Source organism: Pan paniscus, chromosome 14 (assembly GCF_029289425.2).
Source record: "Pan paniscus chromosome 14, NHGRI_mPanPan1-v2.0_pri, whole genome shotgun sequence".
NCBI lineage: Eukaryota > Metazoa > Chordata > Mammalia > Primates > Hominidae > Pan > Pan paniscus.
In genome coordinates this window covers 80,171,390-80,196,104 of record NC_073263.2, presented here as the reverse complement: position 1 = coordinate 80,196,104, position 24,715 = coordinate 80,171,390, and the positions used below count along the sequence as shown (strand labels likewise).

Here is a 24,715-nt window from a genome sequence, read left to right as displayed (position 1 = left end):
TTTTTTTGTAGTTTTTTTTTTCAGTACTAAATACATGTTCTTAATTGTAATTATTTTTCAAATTAGGGGAAAAAAGGAAGAAAAAGATAAACCCAAAGATAAAAATAATTTTTGAAAGTCACCTTCTCATAGCTTCCTCCAAACAGACAATCCCTTAATTCTTAGAAATGGGCCAGTATATAAATCATCAAAAAGATGATTAAGAATAGGCTTTGAAAAGAATTTTGGAGGAGATAATGTATTTTTCATGGGATTATGTTATTTATTGGCTCATGTTATTTATTGCTTATGTTATTTATTGGCTCATAAGTTTCCTGAAAGATAGAATTTATTTTTGGTGATAAGATTGAATTTAAGGTAGATATTTTATGTCCCTTGGAGCTAGACAGTCTTTTTTATCTTTTGTGTTCCCAGCCCCAAATATACCACCTAACCTATACTAGGTACTCAAAAATTGTTTCCTGAGCTTAACACAGTACTCATTCTTGGTGGAAATAACAGCAAGATAATCCCGGTGTAAAAGGAGTAGACTTTTTGTGAATAAGGGAATTCTTTTACAGTCACTCTCCAAAATGTTCTCTTTCAGAAAGTGTACAAAAAAAATTTTTTTTTTGCCTAGTATATTGGAATCACAAGCACTGACTTTGTATTTCAAAGTTGAAAGAAATGAGATTGATGTCCCACACAGCTGTAAAATGCCAAAAATAAGTAGTGCTGACATAAATTAAAGGCCAGTGCTCTGAAAAGCCACAGAAAAGCTTCAGATCAAGGGTGGCTATAATCGAAAGGGCCCAAATAAGTATTTAAAACCACCCCTCCTGGGACTGCTAAGATTTCTGAATTTCAAATTGGCATTTTATGTTTGACAAGGTGACATTGTATAAGAAATGTATTGTAAAACACTGCTGTATGATAGGAAAATGATTGAATGTAAATATTTCAAGATGTAGACCACTGTTCAAATGTTATCATAAATCTTTGCCATTGTTTTAGGGGATAACTCTTCATGCATATATGAGCTGAATTGATACAGCCAGCTCTTCGAGGGGAAATCATCAGCACATTTCTGCCTCTCTGCTACCATAGATCTGATTTAACCACAAAAATATCCTATTAGGTTTTGCTATTATTATCATATGTTTATTATTATGTAAGTGGGGAAACCATTTTTTGAAAATATACATCTGGCATTTGCCCTACTCATTGAGTGGTCTGAAATGTCACTGTTAGGTGAAATTAGAATAGCCTGGGACAGTTTGCACTCTCAAACCTTGAAAAGAAAAAAGCTTGAGTTATAAGATTAACTATCTTTCCATTCTTTGTAGGTTTGGAAGGTTTGCAGTTGCTGCTCTTCAGTCCAAAGTAGAACAGTATGAGCGTGAAACCAATCGCCTCAAGAAAGCCCTGGAACGAAGTGATAAGTATATAGAGGAACTAGAATCTCAAGTTGCACAGCTAAAAAATTCAAGTGAAGAGAAAGAAGCTATGAATTCCATTTGCCAGACAGCACTTTCTGCAGATGGCAAAGGGAGCAAAGGCAGTGAGGAGGATGTGGCGTCAAAGAATCAAGGCGATAGTGCCAGAAAGCAGCCTGGCTCATCCACCTCCAGTTCTTCTCACCTAGCAAAGCCTTCCAGCAGCAGACTGTGTGACACCAGTTCTGCAAGGCAGGAAAGTACCAGCAAAGCAGACCTTAACTGTTCTAAGAACAAAGACCTATATCAAGAACAGGTAGAAGTAATGTTAGATGTGACAGATACAAGTATGGATACTTATTTGGAAAGAGAATGGGGGAATAAACCAAGTGACTGTGTACCCTACAAAGATGAAGAACTTTATGATCTTCCAGCTCCTTGTACTCCTTTGTCCCTTAGTTGCCTTCAGCTCAGTACTCCAGAAAATAGAGAGAGCTCTGTGGTCCAAGCAGGAGGTTCCAAAAAGCACTCAAACCATCTCAGAAAATTGGTGTTTGATGATTTTTGTGATTCTTCAAATGTTTCTAATAAAGATTCTTCAGAAGATGATACAAGTAGAAGTGAAAATGAAAAGAAATCAGAATGTTTTTCTTCCCCAAAGACAGGATTTTGGGACTGTTGTTCCACAAGCTATGCCCAAAACTTAGATTTTGAAAGTTCAGAGGGGAACACGATAGCAAATTCTGTTGGAGAAATATCTTCAAAATTGAGTGAGAAATCAGGCTTATGTTTATCCAAAAGGTTGAATTCTATTCGCTCTTTTGAAATGAACCGGACAAGAACATCCAGTGAAGCATCGATGGATGCTGCTTACCTTGACAAAATCTCTGAGTTGGATTCAATGATGTCAGAGTCAGACAACAGCAAGAGCCCTTGTAATAACGGTTTTAAGTCACTGGATTTGGATGGGTTATCAAAGTCATCTCAAGGCAGTGAATTTCTTGAGGAACCTGATAAGTTGGAAGAAAAAACTGAGCTAAACCTTTCCAAAGGTTCTCTAACTAATGATCAGTTAGAAAATGAAAGTGAATGGAAACCCACTTCTTTTTTTCTCCTCTCTCCATCTGACCAAGAAATGAATGAAGATTTTTCACTCCATTCCAGTTCTTGTCCAGTAACTAATGAAATCAAACCCCCAAGCTGCTTGTTTCAGACAGAGTTTTCCCAGGGCATTTTGTTAAGCAGTTCACATCGACTATTTGAAGATCAAAGGTTTGGGTCATCTTTGTTTAAGATGTCCTCAGAGATGCACAGTCTTCATAACCACCTTCAGTCTCCTTGGTCTACTTCCTTTGTGCCTGAAAAGAGGAATAAAAATGTGAATCAATCAACAAAAAGAAAAATCCAGAGCAGCCTTTCCAATGCCAGCCCATCAAAAGCAACTAAAAGTTGACTCATTAGAAAGGTGTCATTTGTGGTTTTGTCCTGAGAGAAATAGAAAAGTTGTTAAAGTTACCTTTTTTCCTCATAAAAATTCTATACAAATTGGAATTGATAATCTTTAGTCAAGTATCAAGTCAGGATGGTGGATTAACCTGTACCCAGAATGCTTATTGTTCATTTTGAAAAGACTTTGTTCTTTTCATTTTTATTTGGGAGTCTTTGTGACCAGAGAAGTTAGGGAGGAGGTTATTTTTGTGTTTTGGGGTTGGTTGGTTGGTTGGTTTTGTTTTTGGTTTTGTTTTTTTACTGAATTTGATATGTATCTCGGTTGGATATACATTGTTTTTTAAAAAATGTTATTTAACTGTTAGATACAGTGGCCTGTTGATAAGCCCCACTTGTCTTCAGAACTTGGATTTCTTAAATAAAACTTTTAGTGTTGTCTATACACTGCTCAATAAGACCCTTGAGTTTAAGCTTTTCCCAGGGTGGAAATTATTTTACCTGTCCCTTTTTATTTATGTTTAGTGATGGCCTAGTTTTTCTGCAGGGCCATGATGGAGAAATAGCACTCTAGCCTTAGTCCAATATTGATTTACTTTCTTTTTTTAGGTTTTATGTATATGTTTGCATTTTTTAGCATTGTGTTTTGTCCAGTTTTGTGAAAATGTTCTGCTAGTATGAAAGAAAACATTTTCTATATGAAGACATTTGTTTTATGTTAGGTAGCTTACATTTTCTCCTCTGTGTGTGTGTGTGTATGTGTGTAAAATCAGAAATTTAGCATACTATGGAAAGAAGGCATGGAGCACTTGGGTTTAGAGGAACCTAAAACATCATAGCTTCATTGTTCCAGATGTAACAGGTTTGAAAGAGCTCATCGCCAAGTTCTTGATCCACTTGCATTCCAGGGGAGTTTTCTTTTGAGTAGTATGTTTCTTGTTTGCATGTTCCTGTTCTTTGTGGAAACTATGCATGGTAGCATTTTTGCTTGCTGTGTTTTCCATACTTAAGAAAAAGAGGTTTCAGTTGGCTGATAGAATATCTTTTATGTAGGACAAAACTTGCCTGTGAAGAGTGTTGAGGGGGTGAAGATAGGTAAGAGGTAAGCACAATTTTTAATTTAGGCTCTGAAAAAGTGTATTGTTCTAAACGTATTTGGTATGCCTATATAGGTCTTTAAAAATGGGTTTGTATGCTGTTTAATGTGCACTGAACATTTTACATTAATATTGTACTGTTTTACATTAATACTGCATGCTTTTCTATGTGAATTGAATAAAGAATGTCATAAGCACTGTGTTCCTTGATGTCGATGATGATTCTTTGTCTCATATATTGAATTAGCCTATAAAGACCAGGAAAAACTACTTTTTTTTTTTTTTTTTTTTTGAGACGGAGTCTCAATCTTGTCGCCTAGGCTGGAGTGCAGTGGCACGATCTCTGCTCACTGCAACCTCCGCCTCTCAGGTTCAAGCAATTCTCCTGCCTCAGCCTCCTGAGTAGCTGGGATTACAGGCACCTGCCACCACACCCAGCTAATCTTTGTACTTTATTAATAGAGACAGGGTTTCGCCATGTTGGCCAGGTTGGTCTCGAACTCCTGACCTCAGGTGATTCTCCTTCCTTGGCTTCCCAAAGTGCTGGGATTACAAAAAACTACCATTTCTTAATTGATTTTATAATACGTTGAAAAACTATGGTCCATGAACCAAATCTGGTCTGCGGCTATTTCCCAGGCTGGAGTGCAGTGGTACAGTTATGGCCCACTGCAGCCTCAGGTGGGCTGGGCTCAAGCCATCCTCCCCACTCAGTCTCCCACAGATCTGGGACTACAGGCATGCACCATGTCAGGCTGATTTTTTAGTTTTTGCAGAGACAGCGTCTCACTATGTTGCCCAGGCTGGTACTGAATTCCCAGGCCCAAGTGATCCTCCTGCCTCAGCCTCCAAAAGTGCTGAGCCACCACACCTGGCCAATCATAAAATTCAGTTTTATGCATTTTAATCTTTTTTTAAAATCTCCCTTGAAAGGCCTGTGAGCAAAAAATGGAATTTACAGTTGTAGATGGTTTTTAAAAATCCATAGATTATTGCATAACACAGGAAAATTATATTAAAGTCACATTTCATTGTTTCTAAATAAAGTTACTTGAACACAGTTACACTCATTTGTTTACATATTACCTACAACATCTAAAATATTTACTATCTGGTCTTTTACAAAAAAGTTTGCCGACCCTTGTTATAATAGGCTGAGGATTCAATGAAACCATAAAAGTGACAATTCACATTTGTAATTTGAAGAATCATGTCCTCCACTTATAGAAGTAATAGCCAGAGGCCAGCGCTGTGGCTCATGCCTATAATCCAAGCACTTTGGGAGGCGGAGGCGGGCGGATCACCTGAGGTCGGAAGTTCGAGACCAGCCTGACCAACACAGAGAAACCCCCATCTACCAAAAATACAAAATTAGCCAGGCATGGTGGCACATGACTGTAATCCTAGTTACTTGGGAGGCTGAGGCAGGAGAATCGCTTGAACCCAGGAGGCGGAGGTTGCGGTGAGCCGAGATAATGCCACTGCACTCCAGTCTGGGCAACAGGAGCAAAACTCCATCTCAAAAAAAAAAAAAAAAAAGCCAGAAAGAGCTAATTTAAAGCAGAATTTTGTTTTATGTTACATATTTTCCAATCATTTTTCTGATACGTTAAAGCTAATGGATACATTCAGAGCTATTGGCACTTTAAATGTCTTTGATAATATGACTACACGTTAGAAACTCAAATATAGAAATTAAAATTTTTCTGTCACAGGTTAAATTTAGGGGTGGTATGATCTAAATCTGTGTTCCTCCAAATTCACATGTTGTAACACCCAAGGTAATAGTACTAAGAGGTGGGGCCTTTGGTAGGTGATTAGGTCATGAGGGCTTTGCTTTCTCTGAATGGGATTAGTGCCCTTATAAAAAAGGCCTGGGTGCCAGGCACAGTGACTCAACGCCTGAAATCCCAGCATTTTGGGATGCCGTGGCAGGCGGATCACGAGGTCAGGAGATCGAGACCGTCCTGGTTAACACAGTGAAATGCCATCTCTACTAAAAATACAAAAAATTAGCTGGGCGTGGTGGTGGGCGCCTGTAATCTCAGCTACTTGGGAAGCTGAGGCAGGAGAATCGCTCCAACCCAGGAGGCGGAGGTTGCAGTGAGCCGAGATCGCACCACTGCACTCCAGCCTGGGTGACAGAGCAAGGTTGCAAAAAAAAAAAAAAAAAAAAAAAAAAAGGCCTGGGGTAGTTTCCTTGCTTCTTCCGCCATGTGAGGAGGACACAGCTAGAAGGTAGCATCTTTGAAGCAGATACTGAGACCTCACCAGAATCTGCTGGTGCCTTGATCTTGGACCTCCCAGAACAATGAGAAATAAAATTGTATTGTTTAAAAATTAGTCCAAAGCATTTCGTCATGGCAGTACGGATGGACGAAGACAAGGGGTAAGCCTCATTGTACTTCTATCTGTAATCAAGGATGTGTCTTTTTAGTCCAAATACACACTGACACTGTGACATGGATATCTGGAGTGTGTAACCTGATTTACTAATGACTAACCTAGGTGAAAGTATCTATGTTGGACTAAGGTATTTTCCCACTGCTTATATTCAGAAACATCCCTCCATTCTCCCTAAAACAGTATTCCATGTATTAAATGTGTGCCATTTATTTAAAGGGTCTAATCTGTGTAGGATTTTATTTTAATCACACATTCTCATTTGTACTCTTTACCACTTTACCATAATGTGATGTCATGGTAAATATGGTGGTTTCATAGATTTTTAAATGTATCTATTATGTACACACACTCCAGGCAAAAACAAACAAAAAACAACCCTATCTTATACTAAAACTAAGTATCTTGCTAAGTTAACCTCTATTTCATCTAATTCCTTATTTCATCTAATCCCTTCTTAAAACTTTGTGAACCAAGTATTATCGTCCCCAGTTTACAGAAAAACAAATTGAGAAAGAGTAATAACACAGCTGGAATAGATATGAACCATATCTTGGAGCTGGGTCTGTGGCTCTAGAGCTTCTGCTCTTCTCCCTTGTGTAATAAAGAATTCATATTTATAGACTAAAGGACAAAGGGATTTGAAATTTTCCAAGAATTATTTTTAAAGTATTTTGGAAGTATTAGCATGTTTATTTTTTATTTTTACATTTGAGACAGGGTCTCGCTCTTAAGCTGGAGTGTAGTGGTGCGAACACAGCTCATTTCAGCCTTGACCTCTTGGGCTGAGCATGTTTCTTTTACAGTAGCATTTAGTTCCTGAGTCTGACTACTAAACAGAAGCTCAACGGTGGGAGTTGTGTGTGTGCCACTTAATAGATTCACACTGACTCTGACATTTAGATTAAGTTAAACTTCCTGTCTTGGTTAATTTCACTAAGGCTATGATAGAAAAAGATGTACTCATGATAAGGAAGCAGACAGTTCATGTTTTTAGAAAAATATCTTTTGACTGCTTAAAATGCTTTGGCTATGGGAATGTGACAGGATGCTAGCGGTTTTGTTTGTTTTTTGGTCATGACTTAGTATTCATCTTTTATTTTTAAAATCATTCCATCCAAAAATGCCAAGTCTTTTTCCTGTTTTATGGAGTTAGCTGACACACAAAAAAAGAACATGGTACAGTAAGATTTACAGTCCTTTAATTTCAAGTCGGCTTTGTTTCCCAATCATCTCTTGGCCATCTACATTGGTTTGAAAAGACTACTGAAAAAGACAACTTGGTCTTGAGTCTATGATGTTTCAGGAACTTCTTGTTTCTACTTGAATGGTTTTCAATGATTCAAAGTGAAATACATACACTAGATTTTCCCCCCTTTTGTGCCTTTGGATGGTATTTGTAGAGAGAATCAAACTGAGATTAACTGTTTATGGGATGTACTTTATTAGATTAGAAGGGTTTCCCAGAGCCTCATAAGAAGGTCTTTCATTCCCATTTGTGGGAGTCCTACAACACAGCTTTTGCCTATCACGATGTAACCTGATCCTTTTAATAATACTTGGCAGAGAAAACCTTTTAAGCAATGATCTGAGTGCACAGTGAACATTTATTGCCTAATTCTCGGAACCCCAGTCAGCTAGGAAGCATCTGTGAAGATGCAGATTTCTTTACAGAACCCACCTGGAGTGCAAGTTAGGGCGATCTTCAGTTTTATATGACTGAGACAGTCTAGAATGCCTTGAGTTGCAGCTCCACTTCAGAAACAAGGCGGATTCTTAGGCCTGCTGTGTCTTTTTCTTTTCATTATCCTAGATTCTAAGTGTTGTGTCTTAATAAGGAGCAGACCTTCTCTAATAAATGTTAGCTTATTGGTGTGTAGAAGTGTGGGCCTTATGCGACGTTTGTAATTTGGGGATATAAAGATCCTTTTCCCAAGAGATTTGGCTTGGCCCTTTACTGAGACTTACTGGGAGGTGGGAGGATGCAATTCTCATGCATTTTGATACTTACATTATTTGTGAGTAGAAAAATGCCCCTGTTGGGGATAGCGTGGAGCAGTGAGGAAGTCTGGCGTCTTCACAGACATGTTACTCGTACTGGGTCTTGAAGGGTGAGTAAGAGTTCTGCGCGGAAGAGGACACCTCTCCTGTGTGTCGGGCTGTGCTGGAGGATACGCCTATTTAGCCTGTGTCTCAGAAGAGGTGCTGAAGAAACCATTCCTTAACATCAGGGCTCCTATTTGAAAAAAGTTTTCCCGGATTGCTTCAGCCTGGGTTTACACGTTTGGCTTTGCTCCGCCTCCTCTCGGAGTCCCCAGAGGCTCTTGGGCTTGCCCCAACCTCCTGAGCCGGCGGCCTGATGGCGAGACAGTGGCTCCCTGGGCGCTGCTGGAACGTTTAGGCGGTGGCGAGCTGGCCCATCATCTGTCCATTAAGACGAGACTTGACCTTTTGAGGGCAGGAAGGGGCGACCTCGCCTAACCCACTGGGTCATCTTTGTGTTCGGGTTGGGCAGATGGGGTCCGGCCCGCCAGCCTCGGCTCTGAGCCCTCTTCTGTCCCTGGGATTACAGCGAACTCGGCCTTCTCGGATTCCCGCCGCCGGTGCCCGCTCTTCCCTTCCCCTCTAGCCCCCACCGGACCCCCACTCCCCAGTCTCGGGAAGACAGACGCGCCCTAGCCCTTCCAGCCCGATTTTCCCACTTTCTCGGGGGCGCTCCGGGCTGGTCCCGCCCAAGCTCCACCCGAACGGCCCGCCCTGCGGTTTCCTTTCATTTTATTATTACTCGTGAAACCTGGCGATTAAGACGCGAAACCAACAAAGAGTTTTCTTTCCACCTTAACCTTGCACACAATCCTTTAACAAATTAATTAATCCTAATGAATTAACACTTCATTTATTTAAACGCGCTACAGTTCATGAATTAAATTTTCATGCAGTGATTAAAGGCTGTTAAAATATGCATGATTTCGTTAAAATTTTATAATAAATCAGGGCAATGTGTTACATGACAAGGCAACTATTTCCCAGTCCCTCGCAAGGGGCTTTGATTTGTGCGGGCGGCGGGAAGGAGGGGCGGCTGGCGGCGGCGCCGGCGAGCGTTGGAGCCAGGCGACAGGACCCAGCTCCGCACTCTCGGGTTTGGACTCGCGTCCTTGCGGTTTTCTCCACAGCTTCCAGACCCTTTTGGGGATCTTGCTCCTGGAGGCAGAGCGGAGCCTGCGGAGAGCGACAGGCACCCGCTTCCAGGTCCTCGGAGCCGCGCTTGTGGGGGCTGGGGGTCTCCTGCTGCCCATTGACTACCTCCACCCGGGGCGTCCGTGCGTTCTGGTGGCAGCAGACGGCAGGCGGCTATCCGCGGAGCAGGAAGGCGACAGAACTTCCTGTGTCCTTGCGTGGGGTCATGGGCAGGCGTGTCTGTTGTGGAGTTTCGTTTGTTTGTTGTTGTTCTAACCCAGGACCTGGAAGCCCCTTCTCTGATCAGCGCCTTCTTCCAGCTTTGAATGCGGCAGGGCCCAGGCGGGGCGGGGACGCCTCTGCTCCTCCTGGGACCTAAATCACAGGAGTCCTTGGCCACGTTCAGCCATAAGACATTATTCACTTGGGCTGCGAAACTCCTGGCAACTATTAGGCAGGGGAGGCCCAGCCCCTGTTGGGACAGAGACGTAGTAGTCATGTGTCACCCGTAGGGCTTTCACAAGGTAGGTGGGTTTCATGTCCACGGAGAGATTAGGGTGGAGATATGTACATAGGTCTATATCTATAGATATAGCGCCAAGAGTGACAATAGTCAGCAGTGAACTTTCCTGGGACGCATCATCTGGGTCGCTAGGTCATCAACGACATCTCAAGGCGGTCTGGTTAACGTCCAGGAAAATGTCCCCGAGGGAAGTTGCATTTAAATTAAACGACCAGACGAAAGAAAACTATATTTCCCACCAGTTTCCTTGAGAACCTCCTCTGCCGGTCCCAGCTGGAGCCCAGTCTGAATGCCTTAGAAGCAGAGATGACGACGGGCCCCAGTACCGCCAACCACTCCGGGCCTTAGGGACCAGAGGAGGAGAGAGGCCGCGGGAGCTCCGCAGTGCCAAGCAGAAAGGGAGGACGACGGTCTCCGGGAAATCTCCGAGCCTAAGCGACCCGGAACGTGGCCCGGAGAACTCCAACCTCAGCTCTGGGCTGGGTCCCGCGGGCCTCGGAGGGCAGGCCACTGCCCAGGATGGCCCCCAGTGAGGCCAGCGAGGAGCCCAGTAGCTATCGCCCGGGAGGTAGCGGACCAAGATGCGCGACACTGGGATCAAAGCAGCTCAGGCATGACCCTGGGAAGGCGGCCCAGAGGGGAAGCGAAAGTTCCACCGTCCTTTCTCCATTCCTTCCTCCATTCCACCCTTCAGCGTCAGAGCCCAGGGCGCCGGGACAGCCCAAGGGCAGCCCCTGTTCCGAGACCCGAAGATCTTACCCATATCCTGCTCCCCCGCTGTCTGCCCTTTCACATGTGCTTAAAACAACCTAAGTGGCCTCTAAAGCCAGCCGACCCTGGGCCCTGGGGGCTTCTCCTGCATGCAGGGCGCTGGCTGCGTGGTGAAATGTGCCTCCTTTCAAACTAAACAATTGCCTACGCACAATGTAGCTCCCCGAGTCTGCGAGAAACACAGCTCCGGCTTCGGCCACCAGAACCCGAGGTGGCCGGGCCTGCAAGTGGGGCCCGGTTTCCAGAAGGAGCGAGGGGCCCGGCCCCCCTCCCCTGTATACCCACTACCGCCACGCACTTATGTCGAAGTCCCTCAGACCCGATCCTGAGTCCCTAAACCCCAACAGACAACTCGGGTTCAACCCCTCGGAGGTGAGAAGGTGGGGCGAGTAGTGGCTGCGGAGTCAAATACTAACTTTCTCCGCACCCCGTCGGAAGGAGGAAGTCAGTGCCCAGGTGGGCAGCAGCTATCAGGCGCGCTCTCCAAAAGTGGAGGATGGGAAGTTGGCGGATCAGGTCAAAGGTGAGGAGCGTTCACCCCAGACAGTGCGGATCCTGGCACAAAACCTCTCCCGCCAGTCCTCACGCCAACCAGCGAAGGTCTGCTCCCTTAGGTCGGGAAAAGGGCGCTGCCAAAGGAAACGGGAAGTGAGGCCTGCCAAAGGAGGAGGAGAAAATTAATTAATGAGGGAAAGAAATGTGTCTCTGATCCACATGATAGACTCCCTGTCCCTGGGGGCGGAAATTCCTTGGAAATCAATAGTTGTGCATTCATTATCCTTCTCTTGATAAAATGCAAAGCTATGAGATGAGGAGGAGGAGGAGATCTGTGTTGGTCATTAAATAAGAAGGAAAAAAAATTGCCCAGGAATCTATGCCAAGGCTCAGACCCCATGTGGGTATCATTAGCACAGGCAGGGGCCAACGAGTTACAGCAGTTGCCAAACCAGGAAAACAAAACAGTGACATATGGGTGAGCTGAGCCCAAGCCCGCCACCTTTTCCTTTTACGCATCAGGAGGAAAGCAGGGAGAGGCTTGATATGGTCCAGGGAACTGCCTGCAGATGTGCCAGCATGCCCTATTCTTTAGCCTGGGCTGAGAACCAACGAGGATGAGGCATGATAACTGTCCAAGCATCACCCGCTCCATATTTCTATACACATCCCTCTCATCACACCTGTTATACCTGTGTCATAGATGCCTTTTATCCGTGGCTGCCCCACGCACATACACTGTCACCTCCTGCAGGGCGGGTACTCATATTGTATACCTCATTTTATCTCCAGTGTCTTGTACTGGGCCAGACTACTGCTCAGCAAGAATTTGAGGAAGGAAGATAAGGTAGCAAGTTAATGAGGGAGAAGTGAAATAATTGGCTCCTGAAAAAGAACAGGCTGGAATAAAAATTTACAGCTCTGCCTGGGGAAAACACACCCCTCCTTTTTAAGGAGAATGTAGACCCCCCCCATCCCCCCACCCAGGGATCTTCCTGCAATCTCCAACCAGCCCTGGATTGTTGAACAGCCCCTAGGCCACCACCTCTCCCCCAGGCTACCCGAAACTGGCCTCTCTTCCTTCCTACACACGTGTTTTTTGGTGGGGTACTTTTCCTGTGACAAACTCTGCACTAAGTGCTATAGTGAAGATGGATGTATCCTAGATGGGCTTCCTATCCATAGTGGGAGGGGGAGGGAGGATTGTACCCGTAGCCCTCATGTTTCTGGTCCCATCAAAACACCCAATACCCCAAGCAAAGATCTGGCCTCACCCCAAGGTGGGGTATTCCTGTTGTCGAAAGAGAGGTAAACAGGGAAGGAAATCTTGGTGGGACTAACTCCTAACTTCAGGCTAAGGTGGCATCTCTCCGCTGAGTTTAATGGAAGCCTCCCAGGGTTGGAGGGTGAACCGAGGTGCCTTTTGGGTACTCAGGAGCTCACCTGGCTCTCAGAGGCACCACCCGGCCGCAAACCTGTACTGTTTGCCTTTCTGTTGCTCCTGTACCCTTCAGGGTCCCTAAAGACCAGCGCTTCCTTGAGAGGGGAGGGGCAGGTTCCAGGCCCTCACCCTCTGTGGGGGCCTTTTCTTTCTCGTCAAGAGAGAGCGCAGGGAACGGCCACCAGGGGTGTCAGGAAGGATTAGGTTAAGCCCGGACTCCCGGTGTGATGACTACCGTAGGACTCACTCTTTCCCTCTAGCGAAGTCCTGCTCATCGTCCACTCCCCATTGAGATAAAGTTGCATTTAGCGCTCCCAGGGGACTGCATAATGGATGGAACCAGCTCCTTCTCTCACCAGCAAGTGAACATCCTTCTCACTTCCCTCTGGAGCTAGAAGGAAGGGAGGGGGTGGGGGGGAACATGAAAAGAAAGAAAGAAAAAGCCATGGTGACGCCTGTGGGCTCTTCTTGGAATCTGAGTAGGTGAGTGGGTATGCTAAACACACATCCATTTGTGCAGAGGAAAGATAAAATCCACGGGAACGCAAATTTAGGTTTATAGAAATGAGATCTGCTCTTTGGTGGAAATACAGACCTCCTTGGTGTGGGAGAGAACAGAAAGATTATTTATCTGATCTCTGCTTTCCATAAGCAGCCCCTTGCTGCTCTCCAGCTCTCTTACCGCAGATGTGATAACATCTGGGCTGTTAGGTTATTATCACCGTGAGCAAGTGCTCCTTCCCTGGGGACTTTGGCACCTGAACTGTGGCTCCCCTGGGAGGCTCTTGATCTGCTGCCACATAAGGGCCATATAACAGGTTGGCTAATTGATTTATTCTTTTTAGGTCTTAATTTCACAATAATTTTTTAAAAATTTAAAAACTGGACCAGAGCTTGTACCCGTTCTTTCAAATTGGCTTGATTTAATATTTTTGAATCAAGCTTTCCTGTAAGTTAGTTTGATCTGTCTCCTATTGAAAAATATATATATAAGCAGGCAGAGATATGAGGCAAAAAGCCAAAAAGATGGAAGGGAAAAGAAAGTTCTCTTTTCAACATCTTATTCCCTTTTCTCTGAAGCAGTTTTCCTGGAGTTCCCAGCATAAAGTGTGTGTGTGTGTGTGTGTGTGTGTGTGTGTGTGTGTGTACGCTGAGGGGAGGAAGGATCCCAACTACACCCTGTTAACTGTTTTTTCCTTTTGATTACTAGAAGCCTTAGATCACCCGGAGCTCGTTTGAAACGTGGGTTTGTACACGGTTGAAGGAGACAAACAATAAGAGAAATGCACAATTTCATTTCAACAGCTTTTCCCGAGTAGAAAGCACACGCTCCTTGTGGCTCCTAAGTGGCTGTCACTGGCGGTGCCTGACACAGTTATATTCACAACAACAACAAAAAAGTATGCGGAGGAAATTAAATTATATGGAAATCAATAGCGTCTGACTGCTTCAAACAAATGTCTGTCACCGCGATTATTCTCCAGGAACCTATTTATAAACCTTTAAAGAAACAGGTTCTTGCAGCAAAAGACAGCACCTTCTGCATTTCTGTGTTGTTATTTATACTGTATATAGAGGAATGCGCGGGCATAATTTAACGTAGAAATGTCCAGCTGTATACATTATACAACAGCTTGTTAGGCATCCCGAAGAGGAGGAATGCCTAAGTAATGCGCATATATTCAAGGCTTGCTATCAGGGGGAAGAAACATACACACACACACACACACACACACACACACACACAGAGGGGCGTGCGCGCATCTCGTCTTTTTTATTCTAAAAGTTGCCCACCCTTAGACAATAGCTGGACCTTCTGATCTTTCCAGACCACGGTGGGAAAGGTGAGGCGGGCAGTGAGCATGCCCGGGTAGCTACAGGTGCATCACCTGCGCTGTCCTTGCTGGTGGTCACTGTAAGAGCGGCTCCCACGCGCTGGTCGCGGCCGGACGAGCGCGCGCGCGCGCAGACGCACGGGGCCGCCGAGAAGGAGAGCGCGCGCCAGACAGACGGAGACAGCTGATGCCTGTCAGCACGGTGGGGCCGCGAGCTCTCGCGAGAGCTCCCCGGGACGGCCGCGAGAAGTGGGCCTCAGGTGTAAGAGGAGTGCATCCCGTCGGCGCGCGGGGCTAGAGCTGTTGGGGAAGCGGGACCGCGAGGCCGGCGCGCGGCGCTCTGCGCGGTCAGAGGGAGCGCCTGGCAGCAGCAGGAGCAGCAGCAGCAGCCCGCGGCGCGGCCGCCGCCAGCCGCCGCCACCGCCGCGGCTGCAGCCTCCGAAGGGAGGCCGGGTGAGCCGGCGTACGCACTTTCCCGCGGACTTTCGGAGTGTTTGTGGATATACTTGCCAAGCCGCCACGATGATGTCCATGAACAGCAAGCAGCCTCACTTTGCCATGCATCCCACCCTCCCTGAGCACAAGTACCCGTCGCTGCACTCCAGCTCCGAGGCCATCCGGCGGGCCTGCCTGCCCACCCCGCCGGTAAGCGCCCCACGCCCGCGGCCCCGGCCCGCGCGCCCGCCCCTCCCCGTCTCCGAAACGCTGCATGTCGGGGGCTGGTGTGTGCAGGTCCCGGTGCGGGGAACTGCGGGCAGGGGGTGTAGAGCAGTCCCGCAGCGAGGCACGTTTTGTCCGGCGGCCCTTAATGTCGTGTTCCTGTCTGCCTCTGCCTCCGCGTCAGGCGCCTGCGATCGGAGTGGGGAGCGCTGGGGCCAGGACTCTCGACTTCCCTCTACTTTCTCTGTTAATTTCACGCCTCAGAAAGGCGGTCTCTGTGCGTGCTCGGGTGTGTGACACGGGTCCCCAGCTGCGAGTTACATTTCCATTTCTTCTTTTCCCTCTTTTTCGTCTCCCACGCCCGTTTCCGGAATGTGTTCTTGTGTCCCCCTTTCTCCCTACTTCTGTCCCCCTCTCCACTCTCCCATCCCTTCTTGTCTGCCTCCTCCCTGGTCGTCAATGTGCCCCCTCTCCGTCTTTCCCGCTCTCCACTGCCCCCAAACCCGTTGTTATTTTGGTTGCTTTGTGTTTGCCCTTCGCATGCTGTGCTTTCCGGCTTGTGTGTGTGTTTCTTCTGTTGTTTTGTTTTGCTCTTTTGGTTTTGTGGTTTTTTTGGTTTGGTTTGTGTCGCCTGCAGCTGCAGAGCAACCTCTTCGCCAGCCTGGACGAGACGCTGCTGGCGCGGGCCGAGGCGCTGGCGGCCGTGGACATCGCCGTGTCCCAGGGCAAGAGCCATCCTTTCAAGCCGGACGCCACGTACCACACGATGAACAGCGTGCCGTGCACGTCCACTTCCACGGTGCCTCTGGCGCACCACCACCACCACCACCACCACCACCAGGCGCTCGAACCCGGCGATCTGCTGGACCACATCTCCTCGCCGTCGCTCGCGCTTATGGCTGGCGCGGGCGGCGCGGGCGCGGCGGCCGGCGGCGGCGGCGCCCACGACGGCCCGGGGGGCGGTGGCGGCCCGGGCGGCGGCGGCGGCCCGGGCGGCGGCGGCCCCGGGGGCGGCGGCGGCGGTGGCGGCCCGGGTGGCGGCGGCGGCGGCCCGGGCGGCGGGCTCCTGGGCGGCTCCGCGCACCCTCATCCGCATATGCACAGCCTGGGCCACCTGTCGCACCCCGCGGCGGCGGCCGCCATGAACATGCCGTCCGGGCTGCCGCACCCCGGGCTGGTGGCGGCGGCGGCGCACCACGGCGCAGCAGCGGCAGCGGCGGCGGCGGCGGCCGGGCAGGTGGCAGCGGCATCGGCGGCGGCGGCCGTGGTGGGTGCAGCGGGCCTGGCGTCCATCTGCGACTCGGACACGGACCCGCGCGAGCTCGAGGCGTTCGCGGAGCGCTTCAAGCAGCGGCGCATCAAGCTGGGCGTGACGCAGGCCGACGTGGGCTCGGCGCTGGCCAACCTCAAGATCCCGGGCGTGGGCTCACTCAGCCAGAGCACCATCTGCAGGTTCGAGTCGCTCACGCTGTCGCACAACAACATGATCGCGCTCAAGCCCATCCTGCAGGCGTGGCTCGAGGAGGCCGAGGGCGCCCAGCGCGAGAAAATGAACAAGCCTGAGCTCTTCAACGGCGGCGAGAAGAAGCGCAAGCGGACTTCCATCGCCGCGCCCGAAAAGCGCTCCCTCGAGGCCTACTTCGCCGTACAGCCCCGGCCCTCGTCCGAGAAGATCGCCGCCATCGCCGAGAAACTGGACCTCAAAAAGAACGTGGTGCGGGTGTGGTTTTGCAACCAGAGACAGAAGCAGAAGCGGATGAAATTCTCTGCCACTTACTGAGGGGGCTGGGAGGTGTCGGGCGGGATAGAATGGGGAGCTGAGGAGGCATTTTTGGGGGGCTTTCCTCTGCTTGCCTCCCCTCGGATTTGGAGTGTCCGTTATCCTGCCTGCGTTTGGGGAGTCCCTTCTCGCTCTCTTTCCTCCACCCATTCTCTGATTTTCCTGCCTTTGCTGTCCCCTAGCCTTGAGGACTGGGGTGCTGGGTGTGGGGATTGGAGTATAGGGTAGGGGAGAAGGGGGGGAGCATTCGGGGGAGTGGGGAGTGGGGGGAAGGAAAGCGGAGACTCGAGCAGGGGTTTTAAGGAGCAGGATGGTTCTGGGGTTTGGGTGGGGGGAGACGCGGGAAGGGTAGGAAAATGGACTGTTTCTGACCAGAGACACTTACCTAAATATCCTGGGGACCAAGGAACTATGTACAAAAACAAACCTACCAACCACCAAAAACTAGACAAATAAAGACAAACTAAAACAAAACAGAACAAAAGCAAAGGAAAATGCTTTAGAAATTTTAACTCCGGGGAGCCATAATCTGCAACTTCATTTTCCCCCATAGAAGAGAAAAAAGAGCACCACCATTATTACCACCTCCCCAACCCTACACACACGAACTGAGTCGAAAAACGAAAACCAAACGAGCGAGAAGTTGAAGTTCTGGGTATCAAAGCTAGTTGTTCTGTCTGCGTGTTTAATTTTTCCCTCTCTCACCTGCATCCCATCCATATCCTCTTTATTTCCTCCGTTCCAATGAGAGGCCTATGGCTGCTCTCCAATCCCGGGAAGTGAGTGGGAGCACAGCTGAAAAGAGAGGGTCAGGGGGAGGCTGGCTGCTTGCTTAGGTGGAATCCAAGTTTTCCCGTGGCCCTGCCTATACTCTGGTGGCCTGGTCCTGTTGGGGTGGGGGTCTTTGGAGAGAAGGGCATAGTCTTTGAGCTAACTAAAAAGCAGAATTCCGGAGCTTCGAGATATCTTATTCTAGAAAAATGAAACAATTTTAACAACAGTTTTTTTTTCCTCTTATGTCGAAGATCTAGTTTTAGACAATTTCAAAATAAGCTTTTCCCACTCATAGAACTTTAACTTGCCCTTTCAGTTTTATCTTTTTTTAGAGAGAGGTTTAAACTACTGATTTTTCCTGTTGATTGAAATAGACTAATGGGGTGAAAGTTATTAGGAGAGATACTCTCTCCTGTTTTCTCCACTGAACGAGACTCATCTTGCTCTTCTAGGTCCCGTTTCTTCCTCTCTTGGAGGACATGAAATTATAGAAATGTTGAGAAGTTCCTGCTTTCTTTTGCGGTAGGACTTGGCTGTGAGAAAATCACCTAAATCCCAGAAAAGAGGAAGACAGATTTAAAGTGCCCCCACCCTCATTTGTTTCAAAGAGGTCTGCATGTTGGGGGAAAACAGAACAACTGTGTTTCCTTTTACTTGTTCTTATTATTCAAGAGTCATTTATTACTGGGGATAAATGTTGGGTAGCAAGAACTTTAATTTGCACTACCAGTCTCCCAAATAGAAAATCATGTATAGTATTTCATAGTAATAATCAGGATTTTAAAAAATTAAGATAGTTGAAGGTGGTTAGGTAAAATGCCTGCTTTGTGTACAAGATACTCTTTGGATCTCTCGTAGAGATGGTTTTTACCATCCTTTAATCATAACTAAAACATTGAAAACAGAACAAATGAGAAAAGAAAAAAAACCTGCCGATTAACAAGACTGAAATCATGCATGATCTGAAAGGTGTGGAAAGAAACACAATTAGGTCTCACTCTGGTTAGGCATTATTTATTTAATTATGTTGTATATCATTGTTTGCAGGGCAAACATTCTATGCATTTGAAACTGAGCACTAAACTGGGCTAGCTTTCTGGTAGACCGTTTTGTGGATAGTGCGATTTCACAGTCTACTGCCTGTTTCCACTGAAAACACAACATTTTTGTCATATTCTTGTATTCAAAGAAAAAGGAAAAAAGATTATTGTAAATATTTTATTTAATGCACACATTCACACAGTGGTAACAGACTGCCAGTGTTCATCCTGAAATGTCTCACGGATTGATCCACCTGTCCATGTATGTCTGCTGAGCTTTCTCCTTGGTTATGTCTTTTCTCTTTTACCTTTCTCCTCCCTTACTTCTATCAGAACCAATTCTGTGCGCCAAAATACAACAGGGGGATGTGTCCCAGTACACTTACAAATAAAACATAACTGAAAGAAGAGCAGTTTTATGATTTGGGTGCATTTTTGTGTTTATACTGGGCCAGGTCCTGGTAGAACCTTTCAACAAACAACCAAACAAAAAGAAAACACAAAGAAATGGGGGGAGGGTAGGGTGTTGAAGGGGGACAAAAAGGGGAGAGATTGAGAATGATGTATTTTTTTGCTGAATCAGAATTCACTTTCAGATAACTCGTGAAAAGTGGTGCTCTAAATAAAATGAATTCTATATTAGTTGCCTGTGTTTATAAAAGTTATTATTTTTTAACTGCAGAAACTCTTAAACCACAGCACTTGATCCAGAGTGGTGAAAACCAATAAATAACCAGGCACCCAAAAAACATTTAAATTTAGGGTCAGGGACAGAGGAATTTGGAGGTTTAGATGTGATATTCTAGCCTAAAAACACCTAGTAACTGAATGGCTTTTCTTTGGAGGGTAATACATTTTAAAACATTTAGTGTGCCACCTACTGCTCCAGAGTGACTAGAGAGCCTCTATTTCTTGGTGACTTGGGACTAGATCAGATGCCAAATGTACAAAGTTTCTTAAGACCTGAGATTATATCATCTGAAGTCATCTTATTTTAGCCAAATCTTTTTAATTTCACCGGCAAATCTGTGAAGCAAAACACTTGATGTTCAAAAAGAATAGTACATTTTAAAAGCTGTGATTTTAAACAGTTGTTAATGTTAAAAAAAAAAAAAAGCACTAGAGGTATTTTTAAACATAGAACTCTTCCATAAAAAGTTGATTTGTTTTTGCTGTTATTGACTTGAAACATCATCAGTTTTAAATAAAATGCATTTGTAAAAAACCCGTTATTTTATAGAAAAGTATGACTGGATTTCATTGTTGGAAAAACAGGACAGAACAAATGAAAAGATTTACAAAGGGTTTTTTTTTTTTTAAAGTCTGCCTCAAGCAGAAATGTTGCAGGCAAACACATGTGTATTATATAATAATGATCAATATAGGTATTAAGAATTTAAGGATTTGCTTTAAATAAAACCTTTACCACGTAAAAATAAGAGTATTATGTTAATAAAACATCATGAAAATGAATTTCCTATTTTATGTAGTAGGAAACTGTGCAAAACAAAAAATGCTTTGCTTTCTGGTAAGTGAATCTATATATGGCTTGAAGAAGTAGTAAGACTATTCTAAGACGCCTTTAACTGTCAATCCATGAAAAAAAACAAAAAGGGACCTCCTGAAGAGGCCAAACTATCATTGAAGTGGGTGTCAATGAGTGATAGTGTGGCCTTTCAAAGTTTTCTAGTTCTGAAGAGAAGTTCACTCTAAGCGGATTCCTCCACCAGTTTTGGGGTGAATATGATAAAATGTGTGTCTCGGATTCTTTTAAAGAATAATCTCAAAATAAGTTTGAGAGAGTGGGAAAATTGGGCTCCGTTTGCATTTCAGCTTCTCAGGAAATCCAGGCGGCGGCGGGGGTGGAATAGGAAAAGCAAAAGACAAATAAGCATTAAAGCATCTGCCACATTTATGCCATCCATTTGTCTTAAATTTCATCTTTTCCCCAGTTCTAGCTCCAGGTCGTGTTCCCTCTGTAGGTCTAAAAAAATCATGTCCTCAAGACCCATCAACTAACTTCTGAATAATTTTTGTTTAATGCGTGTTCTGAAATTGCTCTCAACTTCGATTACAGTTTCATAAATAAACTGTAGGCACCCACTGCCGTGATTGTATCGATTTTTGTTTTCTTGTGATACTGAGACTACTTCGGTCCGGTTCCTCCTACACGTGGCAGCGCACGTGAGAGAACAGGGCGCCCCAAGCCCGCAGGACTCACTCAGGGAGCCCTGCCCTCTGCCTCTGCCCCGCCGCCTCGGCCTCTCCTGATCGCACCTGGCACCTGCGTGAAGTATCCCTACTCATCTTTCAAGTTGATAGGCTTTCGCAGTTTTTCGTCCGTGAAGTTGGAACTGGGGCTTCTGATCCTGGCTAAAACTAGCCTTTCCCACCCCATTCGAACGGCCTTGGTGGCCAGCGGGATGATAAAGGTGATGACAATTAATACTGGTACAGTTCTGCCATCGGTGTTATTGCCATCTCAGTCTTAGCGCCACGATGACAGCCACGCAGTCCTTTCGAGCTGTTTCAAAAAAGACCGCAAGCTTAATTGATTTTTTAAAATAGCAGCCGAATTCTAATTCACACGAGGTCCTCTTTTCCACTTGTGAGATAAGCCTTGTCGCAAACATTACGTTATTTAATGTTTGATCAAACCTTCCTCCCACCGCGGCTTCTGGCGCGGGGCTGGCTCACGGGGCATCGGGTGAGCTGAGCGGCCAGAGCCAGCCCGGCGCGCGTGGGGAAGGCGCGCGGCCGCCCCGCTCCGGTTGGCTTACTCTTTGAATAATTTATGGTCGGAGAGTTCTGGAAATAAAATGAATTATAACAAGGAGCTAATTAAAAACTTTCGTAATTGTTGTCAAGTCAGCTTTACCGGAGGACGGGCAGCCCCCCGATTCCCTCCCCGAAATCCGGTGGATCTGCAGGGCGGGGCGCGGATCCGGAGGCTGCAAACTTCAGCAGCCCAGCGCTGTTCCGACTCCGGGGAGTTATTCTGGAGGCCTCCTCGTGGGGCAGCTCCCTCTCCACCTGCACTCCGCAGCTCGCAGGTCTCCAGGGCATAACTTTCAGACTTAGGGGCGGGTGGGTCGGCGCGTGCAGTTTCAAACCATCGGCAGAGCTGATTGGGTTGAATTTGAAGCCAGGAGGGGACCCGCCCTACCCTCACTCACGCAGGGTTCTCGTTCACCCACCCACCCAACCCCGGCATCCCAGCGCCTTCAAGGGCACCAGCCGCGGTTCTCCGGGTGGCGGCGAAGGGACCGCCGCTCATCCTGCCTGCATCCCTCCGCTGCCTGCCTGGAGAAGCAGCAGCCCACAGGCTTCCAGCTGCCCGAGGTCGCAGCTCCGCTCGGACTGCAGGACAGCTACCGGCCTGCGGGCCCTGGCGTGGATTCGACTGTGCCGGGGAGAACCCGAGGTCAACGGCCTTAGGCCGGGGCATCCGGCGCGCGTGCGCAGAGTGGCCAGCGGGTGCGCACCGCGGGGAGCCGGGAAGGAAGAGGCGCGCTCTGCGCCGCGCAGAGCCCGCACATGCGTATTGGCGCGCGCCTGGTCCCCTCGGAGAAGTGGGCCGAAGTTCCGCGGCTCAAAATTAGGCGCTCCCGGAGGTCACCTCCAACTCTTACGTGCCCTTCAGGACGTTCTGAGAGAAAAGGGATGGACCAATATCTCAAAGCGGTTAAAAAAACCCTCTCCCCAGTTGCATAAGTCAACAGTCTCAAGCACCACAAAACTTTCACAACTGCCGTACACTTTTTAAAAAGAACTGGAAGGCATACGAGGTTGGCTTTTGTTTTGTTGCTAAGATGCGTATTACCAAAACCCTGCTACAGATTTGAATTTATCCGGCAGGGATTTACACCCGGGGCGAAATGCAGCCTGGCCGCTAGGCTTTCGTCCTGGGGAATTCAAGTGGAATCCTGAATCGCAAAGCTGAAGTTGAAAATCTCGGTTCGGTGAGAAGCCGACATAGCCCTAGTGTTGAGACCAGCATCCTGCTCCGGCGAACCAAGGGCTGGAGAGAAGAAGCGCCCGTGTCCCAGTCCCCTCCCCAAGCCTCATTGGCGAAAGATAGCTGCTTTCCGATTGAGGAAAAAAAAAAAAAAAAGCGTGGAAGGAAAGTTGTCAAAAGGAGTGGTGGAGGAAGAGACTCCTCGCATTGATCAGGTAAAAGGAATTACAAACAAAAGTTTGTTTGATAACTCTTACGCCTGGCCTCAGTGCAGTATAATATATACAAACTTTTGTAGACGTAGATTAGAATAAAACAAAGTGTTGTCAATTTCCAGCCGTGGAAATTCACTTAAACCAGTTTCTCCTTCTCCCCGCCCCCCACCAAATGTTGACAATAAACATTTAATGAAGGCAGAGACCTGGTTGTCTCCAGACAGTGTCAGAATACTTTAAGCAGGCCATTAGCACGGCCTCTTCCCCTTCAAACATCGCGGTACACTCTAAATATATATATATAACTACGTGTGAGACAAATAATACAATCGTACGGATATCTTAAGTGGTCTGCAGTAGTTCTGATACCCCCTGTCCTTACTAACTGAAAACTAACTCATTGTAGATTACTCGCGCTTAAAAAATGTTAAATACAGTTAATGCAATATTAATCGCCCTTTGGTGATATAAAATGCAATATTTTCAGGCAGCTATTGAGCTTTTCTAGAAGAAGAGCTGATGAAAAGAGTCACAGCTGAATAGTGGAGAGAAAAAGCCCGGTATTTATTGCTTTTGTTTGGCTTTTGGCTACACAGACAGGAACCTTCTAATGGGGTAAGGACATTTATTTTATCTGCAATCTATTGCTGCGAGAGCAGGGGCGGCAGATGGGGCTGGTACGATATTCACAGTGTAATTTAGAGCAAATCCTAATAACTAATAGTGATTTATGTTAATTTTGAGCACTTATGTGACTTCACCATAGCGTTGTGATGAAAGAGAAAGAAAAAGAAGCTGAATGTGACAAGGAGCTCTGAGGCTGACATTGGGGCTCAACTGTCCTGCACTTTGCACAATCGTAAAATGTGTTGTATGAGTTAGCAATGGAAATGCAGGCATTTAAAAAAGCAGGTAGGATCCATTTGACTCTGGGCAGAGGTATTTCCCGAGGGCTTGCGTTTCTTCTGAAAATTTATCTTAATGTGACGGACTGTGACTCCTTTGAGCGACAGACGCTTTCATCCCAGTTTTAAATAAAACAGATATGTTTCAATTGTTTCATTTGCTTATATTAAACTAAGGGATTGTGTGTGTTTGTGTGTGTGTGTGTATGTGTGTGTGTGTTGACTGCGGGGAGAGGGAGTCCATTGTATTCGACGCGGGAGTGCGCGCCGGGGTCTTCTTTCCAAAGTGTAATCTGAACCCGAGGCTTGAAATCAGCCTTACAGCCAAGAAGCGGGCTCTCTCGCGCACCACTGCCACGCCTTATGCAAAAGTTTTAATACTGGCTGCTTAAGCAAGTTGCGGGTTCCTAATCTTCACCTGATATTTGTTTGCCCAGAATCAACTTTGGAAAGCTTTCCGGTCCTTACCTCCGGCTTTCCCTTCTCCCAAGGGATTCCAGGGCTTTTAAACTTAAAAGTGCCTCCTTTCTCCTCACTCCCCTGGTATTGTGGCACCGGTTCAGAACCCCAGGGGCTGCCAACGGGACGTGGTTCTGCACAGGAACAGGGAGATTTTCGGCTTCCACGCAATGCACTCAGAGGGTTGGAGCGGTTTTGAAAGGGAGGGTGCGCTTTGCTCGTGGCAATTTACTTTTCCAGTTACCTTTTGCACGTTTTAACGCCTTGGGGCTATAGTTTGAAAGTAAAACAGCATCAAAGCACCTCCTTATTAGTCCTGTA

General features: G+C 46.7%; 2 protein-coding genes and 1 long non-coding RNA gene across 9 annotated transcripts in view; 2 read left to right on the top strand and 1 right to left on the bottom strand.

Annotated features, from left to right (window-relative positions):
- The window catches only part of OBI1 (ORC ubiquitin ligase 1), a 47,264-nt gene extending 43,104 nt beyond the window's left edge, over positions 1–4,160 (top strand). For all 3 annotated transcript variants that reach the window (XM_003825252.5, XM_003825251.5, XM_034936820.3), the window contains one exon: positions 1,326–4,160. In XM_003825252.5, coding sequence (XP_003825300.1) covers positions 1,326–2,868 — 1,543 coding nt within the window. In that variant the 3' untranslated portion in view covers positions 2,869–4,160. The remainder of the gene's footprint in view (positions 1–1,325) is intronic.
- The window catches only part of LOC134728806 (uncharacterized), a 569,286-nt gene continuing 546,038 nt past the window's right edge, over positions 1,468–24,715 (bottom strand). Inside the window, exons 3-4 of one of the 2 annotated variants that reach the window (XR_010109631.1) lie at positions 11,249–11,487; positions 1,468–2,773 (exon numbers count right to left, since the gene is read on the bottom strand). This is a non-coding gene — a long non-coding RNA (uncharacterized LOC134728806). The remainder of the gene's footprint in view (positions 2,774–11,248; positions 11,488–24,715) is intronic. The other variant, XR_010109630.1, reaches the window with a different exon arrangement.
- Positions 15,068–24,715, top strand: part of POU4F1 (POU class 4 homeobox 1) — a 218,336-nt gene continuing 208,688 nt past the window's right edge. For 3 of the 4 annotated variants that reach the window (XM_063595818.1, XM_063595820.1, XM_063595819.1), the window contains exon 1: positions 15,383–23,645. In XM_063595818.1, the coding sequence (XP_063451888.1) occupies positions 15,412–17,043 (1,632 nt within the window). In that variant the 5' untranslated portion in view covers positions 15,383–15,411 and the 3' untranslated portion in view covers positions 17,044–23,645. Of the gene's footprint in view, positions 15,249–15,382; positions 23,646–24,715 lie in introns of those variants that run through there. The other variant, XM_063595821.1, reaches the window with a different exon arrangement.